Below are 26257 nucleotides of genomic sequence, written 5' to 3' on the forward strand. Positions count from 1 at the left end.
ACCCATTCAATCATGACCTCCCGTTCATGACAGAGTCACTGAAATGAATTGTCACCGTGATTGGGATCACGAGAATGACCGACTAAGTCCATCACTAATTCCAACATCGGGGCGCTGCATGTCCTCTGATACCGCGGTGCCGAAATGTCCAGCGCTGATAGCGAATTAGAGGAAGGAAGAACGGTGATAATCGAGGCCCATGAGGTCAGTCTGCTTCCAGGATGCCTAAACTATGCTGATGTAGGCATAACAGTTCTAGCGAGATCACGAGTCACGTAAGTAAGCGAAAAAAAACGACCAAATGCACGACGTGAATATCAGTTCTAATTCTGGCACTCATTCATGCCATTTCTACGCCGCATTTTACAGCTGAGAGTGTCTTTAAAAAAATTGCGAAAAAGATATTCAATGCACTATTATTGGGAGAAATGAGTAACTACATAACGAATTGATCGGGTAAAATCCGAAGATCCAAGCGGGATGGAGTGGAATTTCTCCATATTGAAATAAATGCTTACAATTTTCCACGATTATAAAAAATACTCCCACCTAGGTTTTAATGTCAGTACATCCACTGAAAGCCAATGATAGGTAAAAATATTAAATTTTGAAATCTTGAAGTAAAAAGTATTAATAGTTAAAATACTGGCATATGATTCACGAGTCCCATTTTTAGCTTTGAGTCCATGGCGACTAAGCGTAGGATAGCAGCAGCAACCATATCGGGGCTAGTAGGCGTCATTGCAAATTTATTACTGAACGAGTCTTGCAAAAAAAGCCCAATACACGTTTTTCAATGTTTCCCACTCTCTCCCTAGAGTCGAACAACCCCCTTCTTTCAATGAAAGTCAACGACGGCATCCCTAATATATACAGAGCCCGAGTGAAGTCAACAGATACACACTGGCATTCCTTGTTGTATTACTTAACAATTATCTGCTTCGAAAAAGAATACTACAAAAGAGGTTCCGAAACGGAGGGCAATGTACGGATTTAATTCGCGACTTAAAGATGCCTGCTGAAACGACGGTGAAACTCGAATCAAGAAAATAGTACCACGCGAAAAACTTCCCGGAATGCATTTTGCCAATTCACGTCCACGCACTCTCGCACGCGTTCTAGTAATTCGCCGCTTTACACGACGCAATTTTGACAGCGACTTTACACACACGTCAGATTGTGCAAGTACGTGCCCCAAGTAAAACGACCTTTGGTGAATGAACTGAAGACGACAAATAAACATGCATAGCTGAATAAAAAATTTGGCGCAATCAGGGATAAAAATAACAAATGGAAGTAGGCTATTCTACTTCGAGAAAACGCAATTGACGAGAAATTATGTAAGTCACTACCACAAAAAATTTCATTGAATAAGAGACGGTAAGAGTAGAAACCCGTACATAGAGTCAATCGGCGTACTTCTGCTGCACCAGCAGCATTTTCATTTAAGTTAAACATCAAATTTCTTTGGTACATGGACTTACCAAAGAATTCGGCCCCCTTCGTCGCCCAGATCATACAATTAACATAATTCGTACTACGTCTACAGCCTCACTTTATACAGGATATCAGCAGCATCCAAAATGAGATGTGAATTCTGCACACAAGTTATTTAAGCCGAAAGAATCGCGTTATCACAGGTACGCTGTCAAAATTTGACCGATGCCGAGCAATAGAGATGATTGACAGTGAAATAAGTGTTTTTCTTCGAAACTGAAAGCGATTAATGTATACTGCAGCGATAATATGAAAATTTATCGTATTAATCTTACGATAAGAGACTTTACACTAGTAAATCCTGGGACCAAGATAAAACTAACTTCTTTAAATACGTACCGAACTGGCATCACGAATTTAAAATGTATAATAAATAATGCCCACAGCATCAACCAATGGAAGTCCTTGATCTTACTCGTAATAAAAGGTACTTAAAACATAGAACACAGAAAATTTTGAAACCATGGTCGGCTTCCTTTAAAAAGGCCTGTTTCAACGGTACACTACCCAGGATAAGTTAATGTCTAAATGCATGAACGCGAGAATGAACGCCAAAATGCAGCATGTAACAATCCAACTTATGCGAATGCATAATCTAAAAATAAAACCTGTTCTCATTTGATTCACGAATTTTTACATGTTCCTTTGCGGTTCATAAAATCGTTCATGCAATCAGACACTAACTCATAAGTGTTAATAAATAGTGTAAACAGCCCTAAGAGCCGTTTTGCATGGAGATCGTACTTGCACTATCTGACGTGTGTACGAAGTTAAAATTGCATCGTGTAAAGCGGTGAACTGCTAGAACACATGCAAGAATACGTGGACATGAAATGGCAAAATGGCCCGTTCTAATTTCGTTCGTGCATTCGCGCAATTCAATGCCATAAAGAGAAATTAATACAGTTCTAACCTGCGCAATTCCATGCCCATAACCAAGAACCATCTTTAAGGCCGCTTTACCCGGACATGTCATTACGAAACGTGACATATGTACGAAGGTGCAGTCAAAATGCGTCGCGTAGAGCGGTGAATTGCTATAACTCATGCGGGATGATAAAAGAGCCCCTGCTTTAAAAGGGTGGTTTCCTATTATTTTTTTAATTGCTTAAATCGAAAGATTATTACTCTTGGAGTACGTATTTCACGTATTTAGATTTTTAAGAGACGATATCTATTTTTTGTGATTAAATGAAAAGTGAAAACTTTCAAGCGCGCGAAAACGCGACGCCAAAGTATGAATGCTGGAAAAAGCCCGTGTGACGTCATTTTGGTTCCAGCTACCGCCGTGTGATGCCACATTGGTGCGAGGCTACGAGCGCCGCTATGATGCAGGCTGCTAGCAGGAAGCGCTTGGCTTAAATAAAGATTATTAATACCCTATCAAACGAAGAAAACTTTTCGACCTTAGCCAATTTTAATAGGTGATTATTAAGAAATGTTTCCCTGAGCTCTGTGCCACATGCATGCATTGGTAATCTCAGACGATGTAGAACTCCTGACTAATCGTATAGAATCTAGGTCCCTATGGCGTCACGTGTAGTGGCATCGCATGGGGGCCAATCTGGCCTTTTTCAAATGAAGTTAAAATTGACCTTTAAAATTCGTCTAAACTGGGATTTCTAAAACCAAATAATTTGTATATTATGAATACACTAAAGGTGAGTAACGAATCGCAATCAATGGCTTTCGTTTTCTTTGATGAAGTTAACTACCCTATTCCGAGCTCACATTCTCGCAATATCAATAAAGTTTTCACTTACTAACCTGCGCAGTGACGTGCCTTTACTGCGCGTAAATTCTTAACTTCCATCAGTTAACACCGGAGACTAAATTGTTGACCGCACGAATGGAAATTGTATGGAGGAGAACACATGCGCGGTCTCTTAACTTGGCTTCATCCTTTGGTTTAAGTTTTCCACGCACACCTAGTCGCGTTGGGGAGTGACGTGTGAAGAGGAGGGGTCACCCACGCTCAACAGGGGAAAGTGGAGGGGTAAGTAGGGGAGGGGGGGGCACGGGGTCGAGGAGTGGAACGGTGAAACTTCATACCACCCGATTGAGGACCCCCAGCGGGAGAGGCAAATCTGTCACTTAATCTTCTCGCGTCAGAGCTACCCACCATCCGAGGTAGGAGGGGAGCGATACGCCCGCCCGCAACCACAGACACGAAGTAAATGATCACTGAATCGACGGGTGTGTCAGTACGTCTCGCTTGGACTCCACCGCGAGACATGAACGCACACACTACGGTCCATGCGTCCGTTGCCCTCGGACAGGCTGCTACGAAGAGGCGAACAAGCTGTTTCGACCCACAACACTGCAAGGAATCAGATTATTTCGAGTTCAAGACTAGTCCATTGTTTGAGTGCGACGAGTTAGTGTACCCGGCGATATGGTGGGTAAATACGTGATAGGTGGGAACGCCAAAGAGAAAATACTTGCGTGATTTCCACTAACTGGTTCGATTGGCCTTGATATTGACTGTGGAGAATTAGTATGACAATGGAAGTGAAGTACCTTTCTTCGTAGTAATATTAATTCTTCAATTACATGAATAATTGGATAAGTGGATATAAGCTGGAATATTACTGCAACATAGGCTCCTTAAGATTTTTTTCATCGGAGTGACGAGGTGAATAGGAGGATATGGTGATCTATACCGATGGAAACAACAAACCATCCTCAAACGAAAAACAACGGAAACGGGTAGAGCAGCGAGACTTGGTGGAATATTTACATCATCCTGCACACCAACAACTCGAGTTAATATTTTTTCATTGGGGATTGCTCGCTCGTAAGCGTGCATCACGGCTGCAGCGGAATGGAATTCATTTAAACAGTCTGGATACGGTTGTTCAAGGTCGATGGCTTTTCTACGCGTTCGTAGCGAAGGAAAATATTCGGCCGAGAAGAGCCGCGGCCATCGTTCCCCATGGAAGTTCATCCTGAAGCACAAGTCCTCATTAGTATTCACGACATCGCACCGATTAAGGAAGTGCACGAAGAACATAATTCTACATCGCACCTATTAAAAATATAAGCAGTCATGATGGTTGCGAAGGCACCACCAACAAGATGCAACAGTGATAGAATGATTACAGCAAGAGACGCTGAAAATAGAAATCAATTCGTTCCTGCCATGCACGATAACAATTTTGGAAACCATTCTCCTAGGTAAAACGAATTTTAATTTTCTACTTCGGTCGAATTCAGTTTAGAACAATGCACCTTTACGGATTCCGCCAAAAATGAAGCTTGAGACGGCAAGTAATCATAGCCGAATGAAAGATCTGGTGAAATCAGAGGTTAAAATTACAGACGGAGGAAGGCATTTCTCTCCTTCATGAAGACCCAATTGACGAGGCATTACGTAAGTCACCACCAGAAAATTTTTCATCGAATAATTCCGAACGAAAGAAATGGACGGTGGAAAAATTACCAGAGGTCGCACCTGACAGCGTAAAAAAAGGCCATGATCCGTAATTTCCACTGCGAGTTCATAATAGACGGAATAGATAGACTTTTGTTCTCCGTGGGGTGGGGCTGGATGCCTTTTTATTCACCAACTGCAACGCCAGCCACGAGAGGAGCTAGCCGACGAGTCGTCGCTCCACGGGCTAGCGGAGGCGACCTCGAAACCAGTTGGATCTTCCCTCGGGATAAGAGCGGCGCGTGGACGAACGGGCACCGATGAATGCGTTCTCTTTCTGAGGGGACTTCCGCCTCTCAGATGGCCGGCCAGCAGTTACCCCACATCCGGCGGATAGCCCACCCTTTTAAAGGTACGTGTTTCACCTCTAATACCGCGACTGACTTCCCTTCAAAATCGGACACGAAAGTGCCACTCTCAATAAAAATTACCACCGCTCCCATTATATGCATCATAAAACTGTAAGACATTATGACTACCAACAAAGTACATTTATTTATTTATTTCTACGCCGCCGAAAACGGCAACATTGGTCTCTTACATGAGGGATTTTAACTTCACAATCAAACGCACACGAACATCCACTCTCGGTTAGGGGCAACCTACCCAGGCGGGACTCAAACTCGCGACCTCTTTTGCGGCAGGCAAGGACTTTACCCCGCCGCCACCGAAGCCGGCAAAGTAGCAGCACAAAATCACGAAAATAAACAAATAGAGGATAAAAAAGCAACATTAATACTTAAACTTCCAAATCAAATATTGGACTATTTCGAAATTCTAATTAGATTCCTACACATTTACCATTTTCGCAAACATGGAATTGATTTTCAAGCTTCTTCCACTTTAATTCGCTACATTCTCCAAAAAATATTAACGAAAATCATTGATATAAATTACTACTCTCTCAACCGGAAGCATTCACTGATTACGTCTCTGTAAGGCAAAATCATTGTCCGGCTGAAGTACATTTAAATAAGGACATTCCGTGATATGTTCTATTCAAAATCAATAGGAGATTTTTAAAAAATAAGGAAGTACTATAATGGCTCTAATCAGATAGTGGTTGACAGTTTCAATTCTAAAATTTTTCTCATTTTGGATGAGGGGCCTAGGGCCCTAAGCTCACTCAAGATACCAAGCAAAAGGCATTCCATGGATTAAATTCAATAAGCATCATTATAATAATGGTGAGGAAACAAAATGATAAATATGAGATGTATGGTGAAATGCTTAGTGTGTGTGACGAATGTTTTAGTGAAACAAAAATAGCTCATCACAATGCTCTTATTTAGTTTGTAGAAGCCTTAAATGGCATTTTAACTAAAGAATTGTGCATCAATACCAAATCATATCTTTCATTAAATTAATTTCACTAAGTTCATCTCACTAAATCATTAAATAAAAATTATCTATTACCACAATTTATCTATTTGGGTATTATTAGAAGGAACTGCACACATAATATAACAAACATATCAGGAAGATAGTTGCATCGTTCAGGGAGGCATTCAAGAATAAGAAAGGGCTGATGAGATGATTACAGTTGAAGAAAAGGCTGGTTGAGAGCCTGATGTGCCAGCCAATACATAAGAGAGCAGAAACATGGAGGCCAAGAAGAGCCAGGAGGTTTTTGAGACATAGGTGCAGAAAAGAGAGAAGTGGACTACGAGGAAAAGGAATGAGGAAGTAATAGACATCGTGGGTGAGGAAAAGAAACACAGGTGATTAGAGGGAAACAAGTGTTTGTATTGAACAAGAATTATGTGGGAGGGAATACTGAACTCCCTTTTAAAGGGAAGGATATTATTTAGACAATAAGTGGGAGGAAAAGAATAGAATAGATAGAATTAAAGGGAATATGTCATACTGTGAATTAAGAGGGAAGTTCAACAAGGATGAGGGAACAGTCTGTAGCAATTAGCAAAATAATCCATGTAATGCTAACTTTTAAGAGCCCTGCTTATTACTTAAACAATGACCATTCTAGTCAAATGATTGAGCCGTATTTCCTTGAGTAAAATCCATATTTAAGGAGTTGAAATGTAAAACATTATCATTGAATAAGCCCTTAAAATACGGTCCTCATATGTATCGGGGGAATCCCAAAAGAATTGAAATACAAGGAAAAGGTATTTGGAAGAGGGAAAAAGAAAATTAATTATCCCCATTAATGAAGATCAGGCCTTCTATTTGAAAAATAAGGTATTGAAATCATGTACGTCAAGCATCAAGAAAAACCATGAAGGGCTACAGTGAATTGTTAGATAAGTGTATGCAGATCCATAATTTTTTATTGCTCCTTTAATATAGAGAAGAGATGGGTTTTCATTTTATTTTTCCATTTCAAGAAATTTATTCAATGACTTCTGTTTTCCTGTCTCCTAATGCCCTTTTTTTAAATTCAGGTCATTTCATGATGTTTTTACTAAAAGCATGACACACTAATTATGACAACAACAGTTTTCCTCTAGAAAAATGATGTGTACCGAATGACAAAAAAATTTGCTAAACAAATTTTTTCATTACAATAAATAATTTAATTGGAAAACCAAACCTCAATATCATAATTGGCATTTGCTATCTCAGAGAAAAGAGTTTTTGTGGTAGTAGTTTCTGAGGCTAGTAAAATCATCAGGATATAATAGGAATTACAAATTCGATGCAAAATAAGGATCTGCCGAAAAAGAAAGGTATAAACCCGACTTTGGTGCTAGGAAAAAAGGAGAATCGAGGATTTGATACTGGGACAAAAGAAAAATTGAGCATTAAATGAATTAAATGATTTTTGTACTAATCTTTTTTTTATATTTTTCCAAGTCTGCCTCAAATACTGAAAATCAAAAAAATTCATTTGTGGGGAAATAATTTTTGGACATGTATTTCACTTTCAGTCATGTTCAGAAAGTAGATGTTTATGTCTCACCTACACATAAGTCACACACAGTGGCAAAGTGTGACATTCAAGCTTAGTAATCACATGCATGGCAGATGGCCGGTTTTAAGGGGCTTTTTTCTATCTATCCCATCCATCCTACAACCCTGATCTGTCTCCCTCGGACTTCCACTTGTTTGGATAAATACAGGATGCTATTTGTGGAAGACAGTTTGAAGTTGACGTGGGTGTGATTCACTGTGCGAAGAAATGGTTCCGTGACCAGAACAAGGATTGTTACCAACAGGGTATACACGTTCCTATTTCAGGCTCGAGGAAGCCCATAAAACTGGACGGAGGTTACGCGAAAAAATAGGGTGTGTAGTAGAAACATCATTCTGTCATGTGTGCATTTTTCATAATGTGCAATAAATAAGTGTAGAAGAAAAAAAATATGGTGCATTACTTTCTGGGCAACCCTCGTATTTACAGGTCCTACAGAAATGATGAAATGAGTTGGGTATTTTGAGGAAAGGATAGGTATAGGTATTAGTTTCTTCGCCAGGAGTTAAATCAGTCCAACACACATCTTGTTTTCCTTATATAATGGCTGGTATCCTAGTAACACCCACCACACACTTGTTGAGACAACTTGCAGGTAAGGATGTAGATGTAGAAAACGAAGACAGTTCAGTTGTACCGAGGGATGATTTTTCAGTGGATTGGGGTTGAAACTATTTCACCTTTTCTTTCCCCTTCCACTCAACTCCTGTGGTATAAACTTGACTATTTGCAGAGAAGTTACCTCTATAGATTGTTTAAAATTGGTATGGAACATTTTTAGTGATACCCGGGAGCTACATATATTCCCTTTTTCAAGGGCTGCACATCAACTTCTCTAAACCAAACTCTATGCAAGAACAATTTTTTTTAACAGATGCACAAGAAAAAATAATAACACACTGGAGGCTTGAGCAGCGGCGTAGCCAGGATTTTGAAATGGGAAGGGTTTTTTACCAGATACTCTGGACCCCTTCCAGGGGTCCTCCTTGGAAAATTTTGGGGTGTAGAAAACGTGATTTTTAGAACTCAAAAACAGTAGCTTAGTTCAAGTATTTATTAAAAGTTATTTATTTAGGCCATCTCACTTGTTTTTGGCACTTCTTTTAAAGTTTCACAAAGGGATTGTAACCCGGAAAACCACCCCCATTGCTACGCCATAGGTTTTAAGCATGAAACTAAGAAACAAGTTAACTAAATAGAGCCCTGTAAGCTCAAACCTGAAGTATCATGCCAATTACTTTATTAGGATATTGGCGTTGTTATTAAATATATGTATGACGTTGTAGCAAAAAATAATCCTTGTATCGTGGTAGATTTAATACAAAGGTTTGCAAGAATTGTTTGCTCTAGTGCTCAACAACTTTCATTCTCCATTTTCTGCTACGCTACCTAGCTCCATGTCTTCCAAAATCCTTTAATGCTACCACATAAAAAGTCGGTGCAAACTTTAAGCAAAATATGCCATTTTGAGCTTTACCATGTCCTGAGTATGAAATGGGCTCAGTCCCAACAACTGAAGAGAGACCAGAGGCATCTCATGAATAAGAATGAAGGCAGGTTGAAATTTTGACTCAAGCTGCCCCGGCAAGCTTTGCCAAATCTCAAGCCCCCACTTACCTCACTTGTCTCAATGGGCCAAATAAGTTTCAGCAATCTTTTTGGTGCTTTTGAAGGTCTCTAACTACTATTACTACTACTGATTTATGAATTATTTTCTCCACTTACCTTCAACACCTCCGTGTTATAGAAGCATAGAATTCCTTCAAATATAATAACATTTGCACCATACATCGTTTTCTGAAAAATATAGAGATTAAAACAATAAACATGTGCATATGTTACATTAATGACAACCAATAATATGCACATCCATATCTACTAACCGTCCTGTTTTCCCTCGAATGAGTCACAAAATTGTAAATGGGTACTTCAACTTTCTTCCCATCCTTCAGCCTCTTGAGGGTCGCAGACAGTAATTCGAAGTCAAAAGCATCTGGGTGGTCAAAATTATATTCATTCATTGCAGCAAGCTCATGCTGCTTGGGATTCAGTACCTAAAAAAGTAATGAAACTTGTTATTCTAAAATATTCTATTGCATACAAATACAAGAAGAATTACCATTTACTCTAGTTTACACGAGGCACAACACTTAATACATTTTGTTCATATTACTACATGATTTCTTTTTCAATCTAAATCACTTTAGGGCACCACAAAAATGGAACTTCCCTTGAAAGCCATACCTCAAAGGTTGTGACAACTTTGCCTACTCTTCTTACACCTCAGTTCATTCCGCCACGGCAGTGAATTTTTCGAGACAATAGGGTGGTTTCCTTTTATTTTTTTATTGCCTAAATAGAAAGATTATTACTCCTGGAGTAAGTATTTCACGCTTTTAGATTTTTAAATGACGATATCTATTTTTTGTGATTAAATGAAAAGTGAAAAATTTCAAGCACGCGAAAACGCGACGCGTAAGTAGGAAAGATGGGAAAAAGTCCGTGCAACGCATTTCTGGTTCCCCCTCCCGCCTTGTGAGGTGACCTTGATCGAGGCTCTGAGCGCTGATAGGATGCAGGATGCTAGCGGGTAGCTGAGTACCTTGCTGGCTGGTAGCGCTTGGCTTAAAAAAGGTTTATTAATACCTTATCAAACGAAGAAAACTTTCCGACCTTACCCAGTTTTAATAGGTGATTATTAAGACATGTTTCCCTGAGCTCTGTGCCTCATGCATGCATTGGTAACCTCAGACAATGTATAAATCCTATCCTCTCGTGCAGAAACTAGGTCCCTGTGACGTCACGTGGAGTGGCATCGCATGGGCGCCAATCTGGCCCTTTTCAAATGAGGATAAAATTTGACCCTTGCCATTCGTCTAAACCGGTATTTCAAAAACCAAATAATTTGTGTATTATGAATACACTAATAGAGGGGAATGAATCGCAATCAATTCCTTTCGTTTTCTTTGATGAAGGAAACTACCCTATTAGGGTCTGAGGAAGGACCTCCTCCAAGCACAAAGAGAAAATAATATGTGCCTAATTGTACTCTTCTTCCTCTTGTGCTACCAACTGCTTTTTTTTCAAATGGCTTTCAAAATACATGAAGTCGTAGCAAAAATTAATACTTTGTTTGTAGTGGGCTCCATACAAAAGATTGCAAGAATTGGCGCCTACTAATAACTTTCACTGTTCATTTTTTGATATGATGATATCATCAATTATATATTTTTCTGAGCTCATATATGAAAACCTAGAGTTATCTGCATGAGAACTACAGATGATTTGATGGCAGAAAGAATTATTTTTTTAAATCCTATCTCCTCATGTTATGCTGAGGAAATACTGCTGCCTGAAAGATGCATAGGGAGTTGTAGCTACCGGCTTAACAGCTGCACATGATTGTACTGTGTCTATCGATCGATAAATATTCATAAGTTATTTTTATTTTTTAGATGAAAAACTAAACTGTGTGATGTTTGATGGCATAATAGTGTTTTTGAAATGTCCCATAAGCCTTATTAACGAATTCCATTTCACAATGAAATTTTCATGCTGTTACCTTAGAATGGGTTATTTTTTCAACCAGGAGGGAAGTCCTTATGAAAATGTTGTTTTGGGGTGAGGCCTCTTATGATACAGGGTGGGGGAATAGCATTCTAAAGCCATTGTAAGCAGAGCTTCTGATAGAGGTGCCCCTAGTCAAGCCCAAAGTTCCAACCTATCACATTTCTCTTTTGTGATTGTGAGAATGCAAGGCATCTTAAAATTTCACTTCTCTGAAATTCTCAGGCCAGAGTAGATAGAATTAGTAGTAGTATTTCATATTAAATTTAGGGTGGCCACTCTTTTATTATATAATTGGAACTACATTGCTTTTCCAGACACTCTCCACTACTGTCTGTAAAAAAAAGCAAGATACTCGAGTTTGAGGAGCTCTAGCGTCTAAATGAAGCAATCGATTTCAATGCAATAAAAAGCATACGAAAGAAAATTTAGTTCTACGTTTTATCATGTACTTTAAAAATTCTTCGGCTCAATAGTATTTCCTGTACTTAATTTTTTCTCGAAAAAGTACCCGTTTTTTGCGCGTAAAATCAAGGTGCCCAACTTTGAGCGCTTGGCATTCCCGTAGTTTTTGTTCCTATAACTTGCACTTTTGATATAAAGAAGCCACATCTATACTGCACTAACAATAGTCGAATCATCCCTAAAGGTAAAGTTTTAAAGCAACCAGCGAATGATTCATTAACTGCTAGGGTACTGTGAGTCACGATGCGCTATGTGGCAACTGCGCACGACTTCGAGAGACTTTCTCTTTTCTGTTGCTTTGTTTAGGCCATTCCCGTCAGGCAGGGAGAAGGCGACAACAAGAGCTAAAAACAAAAATAAATATAAAAAGATATTGAATATACTGCTGACCATTAACGTGTATGATCTACGTATATACATTACTAACATTCAACGAAAGACAACAGTACCAATCAATTTTCAATTGACTCACTGGTTTCGAAGTTAGCAGAGGTTTGCGTTGTTTACAACAACTCCGTTAATTTTTGTAGTATAAACAATTTGTTTTCGGCAAACTACTAGTAATAGATGTGGCTTCTTTATATCAAAAGTGCAAGTTATAGGAACAAAAACTACGGGAATGCCAAGCGCTCAAAGTTGGGCACCTTGATTTTACGCGCAAAAAACGGGTACTTTTTCGAGAAAAAATTAAGTACAGGAAATACTATTGAGCCGAAGAATTTTTAAAGTACATGATAAAACGTAGAACTAAATTTTCTTTCGTATGCTTTTTATTGCATTGAAATCGATTGCTTCATTTAGACGCTAGAGCTCCTCAAACTCGAGTATCTTGCTTTTTTTTACAGACAGTAAGTTTGCAATTTTCTAATGATAATTATTTTTCTAAACATTTCTCTTTGATGGAAATATAAATATGATCAAATCCAGTTATATCTCTGTCTTCCAAATATCAGTTTGGATAGGTGAGGGAAAGGCTCATCCCAGAGTAAGCCACAGACATGCAAATTCGACACATTCAGAGAGGGGGTAGGGGACAATTTGTCCCTCGCTGACCTCCAAGGTTTTAATTTGGTGGTTTTCAAAGGCTCTTTTCTTTCATTACAAATATTTTTACAAAGCTACCCCATCATGCATAAGTAAACCAAGGTTTCATTCTTAAAAATCCTGTTTAGAGTATGTTGAGGTACTCCTTAACTTTGTTTTCTTCAAGGTACACTCATACATTTATCTTAAAACAAATTTTAAAGTTACTGAGTACCAACATCTGGGATTTATTCCAATTTTTGTCACTAAGTGTAAACTACAGCTTATATTACCTAGCCATAAAAAGGGTAATGCAACAATGATGGTAAATTTGGCAAATTTATTTATGACAACCTATTAATAAGCAGTATATATTTCTTGAAGATCTAAGTCCAGAATGTTACATTCAAACACCTTAGACATAACTATGAATATTAGGATTAATGAAGAAAAATAAATACATGACTTTTACAGCAAACATGATTTTCCAGATGCTTTTGTAATTTTCCCAAACTTTCCAAGGCTTTACAGACACAATGAAATTTGCAAAATTTCCAGAAAAAAGTGGAAAATTGTGCAACCATAAAACTCAATCCCAATATTAACTCACACCACACATTTAGTAATCTATAAACCCTCTCATCCACAACCACTTATGCCACAACACACATGTGTAACTGACTGCCATAAGTATTCCTCTCAGACTATCTTCCCACCCTAATGCCAAATAAGGCCAGGAATAATCAATGCATTCTTCCAATGAGACAAATCAATTACTCTACGCCATATTACCATGCCTTACCTTGTAAAACGAATCCATACTTAAGAGTGTCACCCAAGGAACATTAAGGGACTCAATGATTTTAGTTGCAACCGTAGTTTTCCCAGATGCACTTCCTCCACAGATTCCTGTTGATGGCAATCGTATTTTTTATATCATTTATTGCCACTAAAACTACGCCACATTGAATAAGAATTACTAACTCCAACATATTTAGCATTTGAAAACTTACCAATAACAAAAGGTACAACTTGCTTGCCATCCCTGTCGTACCAAGGTGGACGGCCAGCAGTGTATATTGTCCTAGTATTACTCCTAATTATGTAATCTGTAGAGCTCTTATTTGTTGATAAAGATGAATGGGATGTTGTCCGTTGACGCCTTGACCTTGGAGACTTCTGAGACCCTGATTAAAAGAAATAAACAATTAATTGAGCGAATGGAGGAAAATCAATAATAACAATTTTCTGCAAATGAATTTAATTCTAAAATTCAAAGAAAATTCCTACAAAAATTATGGTAAAAGTCTCACATAGGTGGACTGAAAAAATTTGCATGGGTTTTCACTAATTTGTGCTGGAACATGAGTAACTGAATTCGATTTTCGTCGGAAAATTTTATGTCACGATTTCTCCAATTCATGAGTAGCTCGACTATTAACATTTAGAATGACGAAGGTGATACTGCATTATTTGTAGGCATTCAAATATCACAAAAAAAGGATATACAAAATCTGCATGACGAAGAAATTAACTGAGAAATCACACTGGCATAGTTGAGGCACCTTATTGCAGGAACCCTCATAAGTAATACTAAATTATGTCGATAATAATGTTAATTGATTTGCATTAACGTATTACCACAGAAAATGTTAAAGAAAGTTAATTTGAATCCTTAGTTATCTCCGATGGGAAATGAACATGGAAAACGGCTTCACTCGCAGTTTTTCTTCAACAGTCCCGTAAAATTTGGTAGAAAAAAATAATGTTGACTATCTCGAGAGCAACTTCCGGGAAGCTATGCGTAGAAGCGAATGAACAAACAATACATGAATTCATATACAATCAATGCAACTCAAAAGTTGTCGTTAATTCCAAAGTGAAGGACAAATAAAATGAATATGCATTTAACCTGCAGATGGTGGCCGGGGAGATTGCATTGGAGGGGGTGTAGTCGGAGAGGGAAAATTTCCACTTCTTTCTTCATCTTCTCCATCGTCCAAGAGGAAATCCGCAACATCATTCGGTATATCACCACCTTCACTAAATAAATAAGATACGGGAATTCACTTAACATTCCACAAATACGCACGGCGAAAAGTAATTTGTTACACATTCATTGGCCCTTTCAGCAACATTCGATAAATAAGAGCTTCAGTGCACCACAATCCATGCATTAATGCTATTATTTATGTCATCAGCGATATCAAGGAACTCGAAAAATATCCACAACACCTTAATTTCCATTCTTTTTCGGCCCGGAGCCCCGGGGGTTTCAGCGTAATGTCACGCATTCTAGAAGACTAATTGGTCCGCGAGAGTAGAATTATATCCAATTACACCCCCAAATATTATGACAACAACACCATAAATTGGTGGAGCAATCCGGCTTACAATTAAACGTGGCAAAATGTAAAACGTGCAGATTTGTTTATAGTGATTTGCCAATATTGGCAAAATTCCAACAATAGCAAAACCACCATTAAGTCAACCTCAGATCCAACAGAATAATACTTTCACTAAAGTGAACTGATGTGTCATAATAACATAACATCAAACACTATCATACGAATGGAGGAGATGAAATCGAATGCTTGCCTGTCTGAGCTCGCGGAACTTGGTGGGTCGAATTGCAAGTGTTTCGCTGCCATGATAAAACAATTGACTATGGCATAGCGTCAATATCTCTAATTCAAAACAAACTTTTGGACGACCGCATTACAATTCCAAATAATTCACTATAAATAAGTATTTTACAGATAATGGAGTTCAAATATCTATAAGGCATCGAAAGTTGTTTGATTCCACAGCATGGTATTCAGTGCGTACATTTTATTTTTCATGTATTAATAATTATAATGAAAATGCTTTTCAAGAAGGATGCAAATCTGTTTTGGCTAAGGCACGTAGATATATTCTGCTGTACATTATTCCATACCTCACAAGAGTTGCTACATTATTTTAGTATTGGCATAATTTTAGCTTTCGTTAATGATAATGACCTTACTCTATTTATTTTTGGATATGAAGTCACAATTGATTTGATAAGGAAAAGAGCGGAGCACAATGAAGGCGAGGTTTCCACTTTAGAAGAACTCGCTTTACACCAAGAAGAAATTGAAAAAATTGAGCATATTCAGAACTGGTGTAAAGATCTCCAAATACTATATTTGCAAAACAACTTAATTTCAAAAATTGGTAAGTAGTGATACTAAAAGAGTCTTGAATCCAATGTCTATATTAAAGAAGGTTGATCAAAGATCGAAGTCAACATGAAAAAAGCAGAAAAATTTTGTAAATTTTTACCTTTCATAAGACCTTGTGGAATAAAATTTCATTTTTTTGCCAGAAAACTTAGGAAAACTGAAAAAACTGCTATATTTAAATTTAGCTTTAAATAACATTGAGAAAATAGAAAATCTCCAAGGCTGCGAATCACTGGAAAAATTAGATTTGACCTTAAATTTTATTGGAGATCTACGAGATGTTGGTGCTCTTGAAAAAAACTATAACCTCAAACATTTGTAAGTCAATAATTTAATTTAATCTTCACGACTAGAACTGTGCACTAGCTAGTAATTGGCACATGTACATTAATTTAAGTTTCTCATATTTCATGTGCATGGACAGAAAACATTAATGGCATGTTAATCTAAATATATCGGCTTGTATTTCACCAGATTCCTTTTAGGCAACCCTTGTACTGACTATGAAGGGTATCGTGATTATGTAGCCACCATACTTCCAAATTTAAAGACATTAGATGGAGCAGAAATCTCAAGATCTGAACGAATTGTTGCATGTCAATGCTTCCCATACTACAAAGATCAAATTTTGCAAGATTATAATGAATACAGGAAAAAAAGAGAGCGAGAAAAAGAAGAAGCTAAAAAAAATGAAGTACCTTTACCTAACCTTGACAATGAAGAAGAAATACGAGGGTAAGTTCTTTCTCATCAACATTGATATTTACAGATTTAAAGTTTTTTTAGATGAAATTCTTCAACTTTCACTGCACACTGTAGTCAAATCCTACCATTTAGAGAAAATTACGCTCTTGAGGAAAACCCCAAACCCCTTTTTGCAGTCGAATGGTCTAATTTATGTCGTTGAAGCTCACATTTTTACAATTCAATATAACTATAGAGAGTTGTGTTGCTTGGGTTGATAGACTTGAAGTATTTGAAGTTCTTTACTCTGTCCAGACAAATGCTCCTCTAATATCAGTAAGGCCATGATCATGAGACTTTCATTGTTTATCGTACAGGTGGACCATCATAAATTTTATTTAAAAGCTACACCGAGTGCACTATACAATCCTAACCAGCTACCAACAAAAATAAAATGATCTTGACCTACAACAAAAGACAGTATTAACCCCTTGCGCTGAAATGACAAGTCTAGCTTGTCACAAAATTCCGTAATGCCAAATCACGCAATGACGTGTGCAGCTCATCATTAGATTTTCCTAATATGAACAATTTTGGGAACAATGACCACTTTTCCACTTATTTCGTTGAGGAGGAGAGGAAGAGTATGTAGAGGGAAGATGATCGGAGGGGGGCATAACATTGTTCATCTTCTACACCAACCAGGGCCGGAACTCGGAGTTTTGTCTGGGGGGGTAATGATCAATTGCTGCCCTCCCTCCCCTGATCCCTCTCTTCCCCTCCCCACCATTAAAATATAATACTCCCTTAACCTCTTGCACTGAAATGACGAGTCTAGCTCAGGGGTCTCCAATTTACTAGGCCACGAGGGTCACATTCCAAGTTCCAAATCGCCCCGTGGGCCGGATAGCAAATTTGCCGATTACTGAAGAATATGATATTCAATACGATATTAGATACTTGGAACGAGTGCGCAAGCCGGATGAAAGCCCTCTGCAGGCCGTATTTTGGAGACCCCTGGTCTAGCAATGATAAGTTTACTTCGCCATTAGATTTTTAGAAGTTTAGCACTATATAGTGGAACAGCATAAATATTTTGAAGGCTTAACAATGATAAAACATCCACCGTGTACATAAATAACTCATATTTTGTGAAATATGATACATTGGAAAGAATATAATGATTTTATGCATGTAGCGATAGCTGTGTTCTCGATGTTTAAAAATCGCTCTTTATTTCACTGTTCTACGTTGATTACAAATTACAAAATATCATTTCATTGTCTACCAGCCAATTAGAAAATAGCCAAGGAAAAAATAAATAAAGGATAGGAGCACAATATTCAGGAAATAAATTTAGGTGGATGGGGTTAAGCTATTTTTTTAAGATGCGTTAGTTGAAATTGCTAGTGTTTGCTGTTAAGAAGTTTTATTAATATTAATTTTTAATAATTTACTAGCAGGCCACCCAGAGTTGCTCGGGAAGGATAGTACCGAGAGTAGACTTGGAACTTAAAATTCATGGTAACATAGCAAAACTTTTATTTCCTCATTGACCGTGTTAAAGGGTGTGCCTACCTGGCAGGATGTCAAACCATAGAAGTTGTTTGATTTGACATAAGAAATGGTAATGATAAAATCACGCTAAAGATATGCCGGATGCAATGAAAAGTAGCACTACAGCAGGGGTTCCCAAACTGGGGGGGGGCGTGGAGAAAGTCCAGGGGGGGCGTGACACCCAAATGAAATAAATAAAAAAATTACAAAAATAATTTCCTCAGATCTTTGAAATAGTTTCAGAGAAAGCTGTTCGAATGTACTTGCCTTTTTCAACAACATACATGTGCGAAAAAGCGTTTTCAACTCTTGTGGCGATCAAAACCAAGTACCGCAACAAACTTGATGTCGAAAGTGATCTACGCAGTGCTTTGTCTGAAACTCAACCCAGGATCTGTCAAATTATCCAGAACATGCAAGCGCACCCATCTCACTAAATTACATTTTATGTTTTGTTTTTGTAAGTAGGTAGGCCTATTGTTTCACCTTCCTTAAATTGAAAATGTATCCGTGTTACAATGTTAAATTTTGAATCAGTAATTATATTCGTTTTTCATATTTTCATCATACGTACAATTATTGAATCTTTCCATTCTGCGTTACCGCATTCAACAGTGAACAAAAAAATCTACCTACTCACCGTATCAAGTAGGCACATACTTGTACGAGTACGAGTAGGAGTTGGTATGTATGGCACCGTGGAAATAGGGTATTGCAAAATGGAAAGCTGATATATGTAGCGGGGGGGGGGGGGGGGAGGGGCGTGGTACAAAAAAGTTTGGGAACCCCTGCACTACAGGGTTTGAGGGGATGAGATGCACCTATGAACTAGTTTTGGTCGGAATCCGCGCTGCCATATGGAAATGCACAGCAGACAGACAAACACTTCCTCTTTTAACCTCTTTTATATAGTGTGTGTGTCAAATTCACATTCACACAAGTTGCCGAATATACAAACATAATTAAAGATAGAAATTGTAACAAAGAGACAGAAACATTAGCACAGGACGATGACACAGCGTGGCGTGGAGATGGAATGAAGGTCGAAAACACATGGCAAAATTTCACCTCGACCGGGAATCGAACCACGGACAACACTCTTGGCCAATACATCGGGCTACATCTGGGGGGATTGGTCGCATAAACCCCCCACCGAAAACACTGGAGATAAGATTAGCCTGGATAGCTCGATGGTCTGAGCATCTGCAGAAGGTCTGCGGTTCGATTCCCAGTCGTGGTGAAATTTTTCTACGTGTTTTCGGCCTTCATTCCATTCTCACGCCACGCTGTGCCATCATCCTGTGTTTTGCCCTAGTTCCAGGCCTGACACCAACCACCACAGTACTTGAGGGCAATTACCATAACTTGAAATTATATTTGGTTTATTTTTAACCCTGTAATTGTTCCCATGTCCAGGGGCGCAGCTAGGAATTAAGGCTGGGGGAGGTTTAGGTGAAACTAACACTGGGGTGTGTGGAGGTATGGAATACCCACCAGGATAAGCGGTAGGTGCGAGATTAATAAATTGCGGAATTTTAATGTTAACGGTTCAAAAGGGTGAGTTTTACGGCTTTCTTGGGGAAATTTTATCAATCCTTACACTATTCAATTAGTAATATCAATCCAATTAAGTGAAATGGATTAAACTTAACAATTTCTTTGAGCTCTGGGTGGGGTTTTAACCCCCAAAATCCCCCCTCGCAGCGCCACTGCCCATGTCCACTATAAATGAAAAGGCTGGCCTATCACAGCCACATATTTTGATTTACATACCAGTTAAATAATCTTTTTATGTATTTGTAATTTGTAAGTTTTCCCTTAATAAGCAGTAATTATTGTGTTAATGATTGAAGTAATTTTAGAGATTACTTATATGAACTATTCAATTGTAGATACTGGTCAAGATTAACTGCAAATACACCAGAAACAAGAGTTCAATTGACTAAAGATGCAAAAATGATGAAAGAACGATACGACAAACCAAAAGAAAGTGCTGAATCTAAAAAGCCAAGGAGATTGTTCACCGAGGACGGGAGGCCTTTGAACATCAATGAAGCTCGAATACCATTTAGGTTGCATGAAGATGATGAAGGAAAGAATTTAATTCTTGATATTACAGTCTACAGGTAAACTGAAATTGCAAACAATACAGATTGGCAAAAATATTTTCACCCTTCAGCTGCAGTAGATATATCACAATCCTTTCAATCAGTTTCGGAAATTGGCAAGGCCACGGAAGACTTTATTTTTATTCATAGGGGCAGAGAAGGTAAGAGGCGTTTATAATCCCTTTCTGACCCTTTTCCAGAAGGCCCTCAGGGAGGACCCCATCCAGTGAGAGACAGATTAGTGGATTTTCAGATAATTTGGTCAAATAATTTCATTGGCTAAAATCTACAAAATAAATATTATATGAAGTTTGATCATAATTTTCTGTTTACTTTTATACCAAAAAACCAAGAAAATCAGTCAATATTTACCCACATAGGTTAAAATTCTTCTATTCATCTATTTATTCTCATCCAGTCTTCAAATTACATTGAGAGGGTGATGGAAGGTCAGGCTAGTGCGTAAGGGGAATGAAATGTGACCACTAAGAAGCAAGGGAGGGATTTGTTTTGGTATGAAGGGAATTGCCCATTGTCCCACTCATGAAAGAAAGAGTTGGGGTCATTAGGATAAGACGGGCCTGGGAGAGCTAGTAAGGAGAGATGGTCGAACTTTCTTGCAGATTTTTCCTGGAGAGACCAGTGCACTCGTACACAGGGGCGCAGCTAGGAATTAAGGCTGGGGGGGGGGGGGGGGTTTAGGCACAACTAATACTGGGGTGTCTGGGGGTGTGGAATACCCGCCAGGGTATGCGGGCAGGTGCGGGGGCACTCCTGTAGAAAATTTTCGAGAAAAGGGTTCAAAATGGTGAGTTTTACGGCTTTCGGAGGGATATTTTATTAATATTTACACGATTATGTAAGTAATATTAATCCAATTAAGTAAAATGGATTAAACTTTAAACAATTTCTGAGCTCTGGGGGGGGGGTTTATCCCCCAAAACTCCCCCCCCCCTCACTGTGCCACTGCTCGTACATATAGATTTCCCACTGCTGAAGGGTTAAGCATTTCATACCATGACATAATGCTTAGATGCTTAGTATTTGACACAATATTATAATATTTATTTGATTCAAATGAAGTCTTAACTATGAGAACAATGACTTCTCAAGTTATTCCTGGGTAAAAATTGATGGGTTTCATCATTTTCCATAAAATTTGATTACGTCACCAACTCATTCTATGGGGTCACCTTATCTCATTCTCTCCTGCACACTGGCCTTGTGTGGTTCATTGTTATTGTCACTCTCTGGTAGGATCCCTTCCTTCCATGAAAAATCCTCTGCGAATAAGTTAATGGGCCGAAACTCTAAGTGACCTAAACTCTAGGTGCAGGCAACTTTCCTTTTTTTTCAAAATTATGAGAAAGTGCCCATGTGTGGAAGATATTATTTTTGAATATAATTAATCTTACCCTTTCACCTATCGAATGATTTCAATGATTACCATTTTGGGTTTGACTGAACAACTCAATTAATGTCAACAATTGAAACTCCTACAGATTTGCAATAACTGAGGTGGTGCCCTTATAATGTAATTAAATACACAAAATACTATCCTCTAGGTACTTGGATACATCTTATTTGGACGTAGATGTTCAACCAACGTATGTGAAAGTGATGATCAAAGGAAAAATATTTCAGATTGTTCATAATAATGAAATTTGCACTGAAAAGTCCACAGCTAAGAGATCAACCACTACGGGTCACTTAGTGATCACTATGCCACTCTTAAAGGTAACTACTAAAACATAATATTTATTCATAAATAAAAATATAAATTTTTTCCCAAGAAGAAAATATGCCAATCAAACAAAATTTCAAACGAAAAATTTTAATTGACAGAGAAAAGCTACTGATATTTCTGGAAGAAAGCATTTTGCATTAATTTCAAAGCAATTAATGCAAATATGTATCTCTAACATTACTAGCCAATTATATTGATCTTATGAAATATTTTGGATTATGTGCCCATATGAGTTAATGTTATACCTGAATTATATAATTAATAGAATAAAATTTACAGATAAAAAGATGATACGTAGAACATTGTGCACAATATGTACATAATGGGTAATGTGAAGTGTGCTTCATGATGGCAATCATTATAACTGTAATTAATCATAACTACTGTAATTTTTTTAACAATTACAGTCAAACTTTTTCAATAGATAGAGTAAATATTAGCAGCACTTACCAATGAAACAGCTATCACATGATAAACCTGTAGTGTTTCTATATCTTTTTATATTCTCTTCTTTCCTTCAATAGGTGAATGAGGCTTTACGGGGAAAACACACCAATGAAACTGAAAAAGCCTCAGGAACCAAAGAGAAAGTTTCACCAGATCCACATTGTGGGCACTGCAAGATATCAAGGTGATTACGCTTATGTCTGCACCTTTTATAATTCTGAAGAAGACCATCAATAAAGAGCAACTGTAGAACAAAGTTTTTAATTGGCATATTTTAACATGAATTTTCACACCACTCTGTTCTATGTACCTGAAATTCTTTCAGCACTGAACAATGAGAAATAAATTATTTATTACTTTGAGTATTTGAAAAAGCTTATCATGTAGCGGCTTCTTTTAAAGATGCTCTCCCTTTCTAAAAGCATGTGACTTTTAATTCACTTTTTTCTGAAATACCACAGCCTATTCAACTTAACGTAGCAATCTATCACAAAATCTTTATTCTTGACAGGATAAGTAGGTACATGCACTTCTTTTGTGTTTATTGTGTAAAAAATATAATACTAATCTTCAACTGATTTGGGCGTTACTTAGTGGAACGATGAAATGTTCATGGTGAAACAAAAACCAAGTACTGTTCCACAAACTTTTTTTTATTATTATTATTATTTGCTGTCTACTAGTTTCAACGTCTATACCATCATTATCAAGACAAACAGAACCTGTATAGATATTGAAACTAGTTGACAGCAAATAATAATAATTAAAAAAGTTTCTGGAACAGTACTTGGGTTTTGTTTCACCATAATACTAATCATGATTAATGTATTAGTGAAGTAGACTCCTGGATGTGGTATTAAACCGCAACCTAAATCCTACGAACTCAAAAATCATTAAACGATTTTAATTTCTCCTGGTGAATACTATTGATGAATTCTTCTCAGGTTCTCAGCCAGGTTAATTCTTTCGCATAAGCCAATGTTTCGAGAGACGACTTGTCTACCATCTTCAAGGCCGTGTTACACTTTGGAAGTCCAATTTCACACTCTTCCAGTGGACTTCCAAAGAGTAACACAGTCTTGAAGATTGGAGACTCTCGAAACGTCGCCTTATACGAAAGAATTAACCTGGCTGAGAACCCGAGAAGAATTCATCAAAAATTATAGGTCATTTTCTGGAAACATAAGTTTGAATTAGAAGGATTAACTTGAATGGGAATTTCACACAAGGCTTCCTGTATTTTTTTGTGGTTATTGGCTTAATGCCTGAGAAAATTTAATGATTCATTGTTTTTTTATCAATGAATTTTTAATGCTCAAATGATTTTAACATTTATATAAGCCAGAGTTATGAGTTTTACAATTTTTAAGAATAAGATAATAATTGTATTATAGATAATAGAATTTTGAATTGGTTATCAACGGAAAAATAATCATTATTTATGATGCATGCTGTTTTACTGTTACAACTCCTTTGAGAGCCAAAAACATTTTGCCTATCAATAATGGTGGAGTTCATAACAATTTTTTCCAATAAATGTGCAAGCCTATGAGTAATATTAAAATTTAAAGTTGTTTTTTCTTACCTATTTGAAGGAGAGAAATCCTGGAAATAGGTCCACGAGATGACATGGACTTCAGCCGAATTGTTGAAAACCATCATAAAGGAAAGAAAGGAGCTAATAAAAGAGAACCAGAGAAGACCATTCATTCAAGCAGATTGCTCAAGGAAAAAGTTCCATCACATGATTTTATAGACAATCCAGATGTCCCACCTTTGGAATAGGTTTCTCTTCATCCAAACGATTCATGTCCATGTTGTCCAATGGAAAACAAATTTTTACTTATACAATGAAACGTCAACTTCTGATGGCCCATTGTAATATGATAATGTGATGGTAGTTATTTTTGTACAGATAATACTAAGTATTTCTTATCTTAGCTAGTCAATTTATGACTCGTGTTTTTTGTACAAGCAGCAGAATTTTTAGTGCATTTGGACTTCTTGTGGTCCATTTTCTAGAGTTAGGTACATAAGTACCTACTTTTGCATGTTCAGGTATGCATAAGTTTTCAAGAATGTTATTAGATGTAACATAAACTTTGAAAAGTATAAGTAAATGTAAGCATAAAATAGGATCAAGAATAAAAATGGCTATAAAAAAATAAGCACAAAATTAATTTTAATAAGTCTATATCAATCCTGCTCACACAAACTATAAGATTTCAATGATTTGTCCAGAAAATTATAGTTTAAGTTTCCAACAGCCATCATAACTAACAATTGTAGAGCATGTGTACTTGTAGAGCAAATTAATTCATTCAAATTCTTCATACGAGTATCAGTTCCCAAGTGGGAAGAACTTTAATGAAAAAATTGCATCCACCCTAAAATGATGATGGATACCTAATTGCAATTATTATAGTTTCTTGCTTTTAGCCTCAGCTCAGACCAACAAAATGAGAAATAAATATCTGGAGATGAAATGCAAAGCCGATCAACAAATTGGTTTTGCATGAATGTCAAAGCCATGTACAGGAAAGTTAAAGTAACGGCCTTAAATAAGTAAAAATATTTGGCGAGGAAGATGACAGGTATACCTACTTGTGATTTTAAAAGAGAAATTTAGTTGAATAGTTCAATTTTGACTTTTTCCACTGATTAAAGTAGCATTTATTAACCTCACAAGCAATATTTCAATGTTCAGTATATCTATTTCAATCACCACGTCTGTAACGATTTTACTGCAGAAATTTTCTCCCCTAAGCGTCAACATATTCATAGTAAATGAACATAATTCTTTTTTTCACCATATCCAAAAGATTTCATTGGCACCTTTTCTCTACTATCTTTCACAAATAATTACTAAGTATCAATATATTCCCACACACTAAAATCATTTCACTACTAACATATTCTTTTTCTTTGATTTTCGTAAGTCCATATCTTAAGAAAGGAATAAATCGTCACAGTCCTTAAAAATATAAAGGGTGATAATCCTGCCGTCTTTCAGCTCTTTTATGATTGAAGGCATTGCATATCATAATTGTATTTTTCTTCATGTATGTTTTTCAGTTTTAAAGCACCAACTGAATTGATATCCAGGTAAATGGATTCATTAGTTTCCTTATTGGTGGAGGCATAAAATTACTGGTTACACCCAGGACTACAGGAAAATAAATATGAAAAGAAGATGGAGGGATGGCAAACCTTTTGGGTGTTGAGTGCCAAAGTTCTTGAATAAGAGTATACTCGCTCAACTTACGTGCAAACCCATCCCTTAGCTCTTAACATCCTTCAGGATTTGCATACCAAATAATTGAGCCACTTTTGCACCAATCCCATGTGTTCGCCACCTCCAGCATATGGCAATACATATTTTGTGAAATGGAGATGTTTATTTCTCATAATTTCTTTTTAAATCCCACACAATTTTTAACAAATGCAATACAAAGTGATTCTGTTGCTTTCTCATCACTTTCAAGAAAACTCTCTATCTCACTAAGAAAGAATTTCAAGTTCTCCAAGCTTTTTGGGAACAATATGCTTCATATTAATATGAGAGGTCACTTTACGTTAGTGCCAAAG

General features: G+C 37.3%; 2 protein-coding genes across 6 annotated transcripts in view; one reads left to right on the forward strand and one right to left on the reverse strand.

The window, feature by feature from the left end:
• The window catches only part of LOC124163340 (uridine-cytidine kinase-like 1), a 33928-nt gene extending 18288 nt beyond the window's left edge, over positions 1 to 15640 (reverse strand). Inside the window, exons 1-6 of one of the 2 annotated variants that reach the window (XM_046540176.1) lie at positions 15519 to 15640; positions 14833 to 14963; positions 13934 to 14107; positions 13723 to 13829; positions 9749 to 9919; positions 9591 to 9662 (exon numbers count right to left, since the gene is read on the reverse strand). In XM_046540176.1, coding sequence (XP_046396132.1) covers positions 9591 to 9662; positions 9749 to 9919; positions 13723 to 13829; positions 13934 to 14107; positions 14833 to 14963; positions 15519 to 15571 — 708 coding nt within the window. In that variant the 5' untranslated portion in view covers positions 15572 to 15640. Of the gene's footprint in view, positions 1 to 9590; positions 9663 to 9748; positions 9920 to 13722; positions 13830 to 13933; positions 14108 to 14832; positions 14964 to 15155 lie in introns of both variants that reach the window. The other variant, XM_046540175.1, reaches the window with a different exon arrangement.
• LOC124163341 (dynein axonemal assembly factor 11) lies at positions 3639 to 24837 on the forward strand. 4 transcript variants are annotated; one of them, XM_046540178.1, is made up of 8 exons: positions 3639 to 5282; positions 15951 to 16118; positions 16270 to 16444; positions 16601 to 16861; positions 20260 to 20493; positions 22041 to 22212; positions 22747 to 22853; positions 24265 to 24837. In XM_046540178.1, the coding sequence occupies exons 1-8, from the start codon at positions 5195 to 5197 to the stop codon at positions 24452 to 24454; spliced, it is 1395 nt and encodes a 464-aa protein (XP_046396134.1). In that variant the 5' UTR covers positions 3639 to 5194; the 3' UTR covers positions 24455 to 24837. The 4 variants fall into 4 exon arrangements, with proteins under 4 accessions (XP_046396134.1, XP_046396136.1, XP_046396133.1 ...); XM_046540180.1 differs by lacking the exon at positions 3639 to 5282 and adding an exon at positions 15654 to 15741; XM_046540177.1 differs by lacking the exon at positions 3639 to 5282 and having other exon boundaries at positions 15748 to 16118.
• The last annotated feature ends 1420 nt before the right edge of the window (positions 24838 to 26257 follow it).

The sequence above is a fragment of the Ischnura elegans genome, chromosome 8, assembly GCF_921293095.1.
Source record: "Ischnura elegans chromosome 8, ioIscEleg1.1, whole genome shotgun sequence".
Classification (NCBI taxonomy): Eukaryota; Metazoa; Arthropoda; class Insecta; order Odonata; family Coenagrionidae; genus Ischnura; species Ischnura elegans.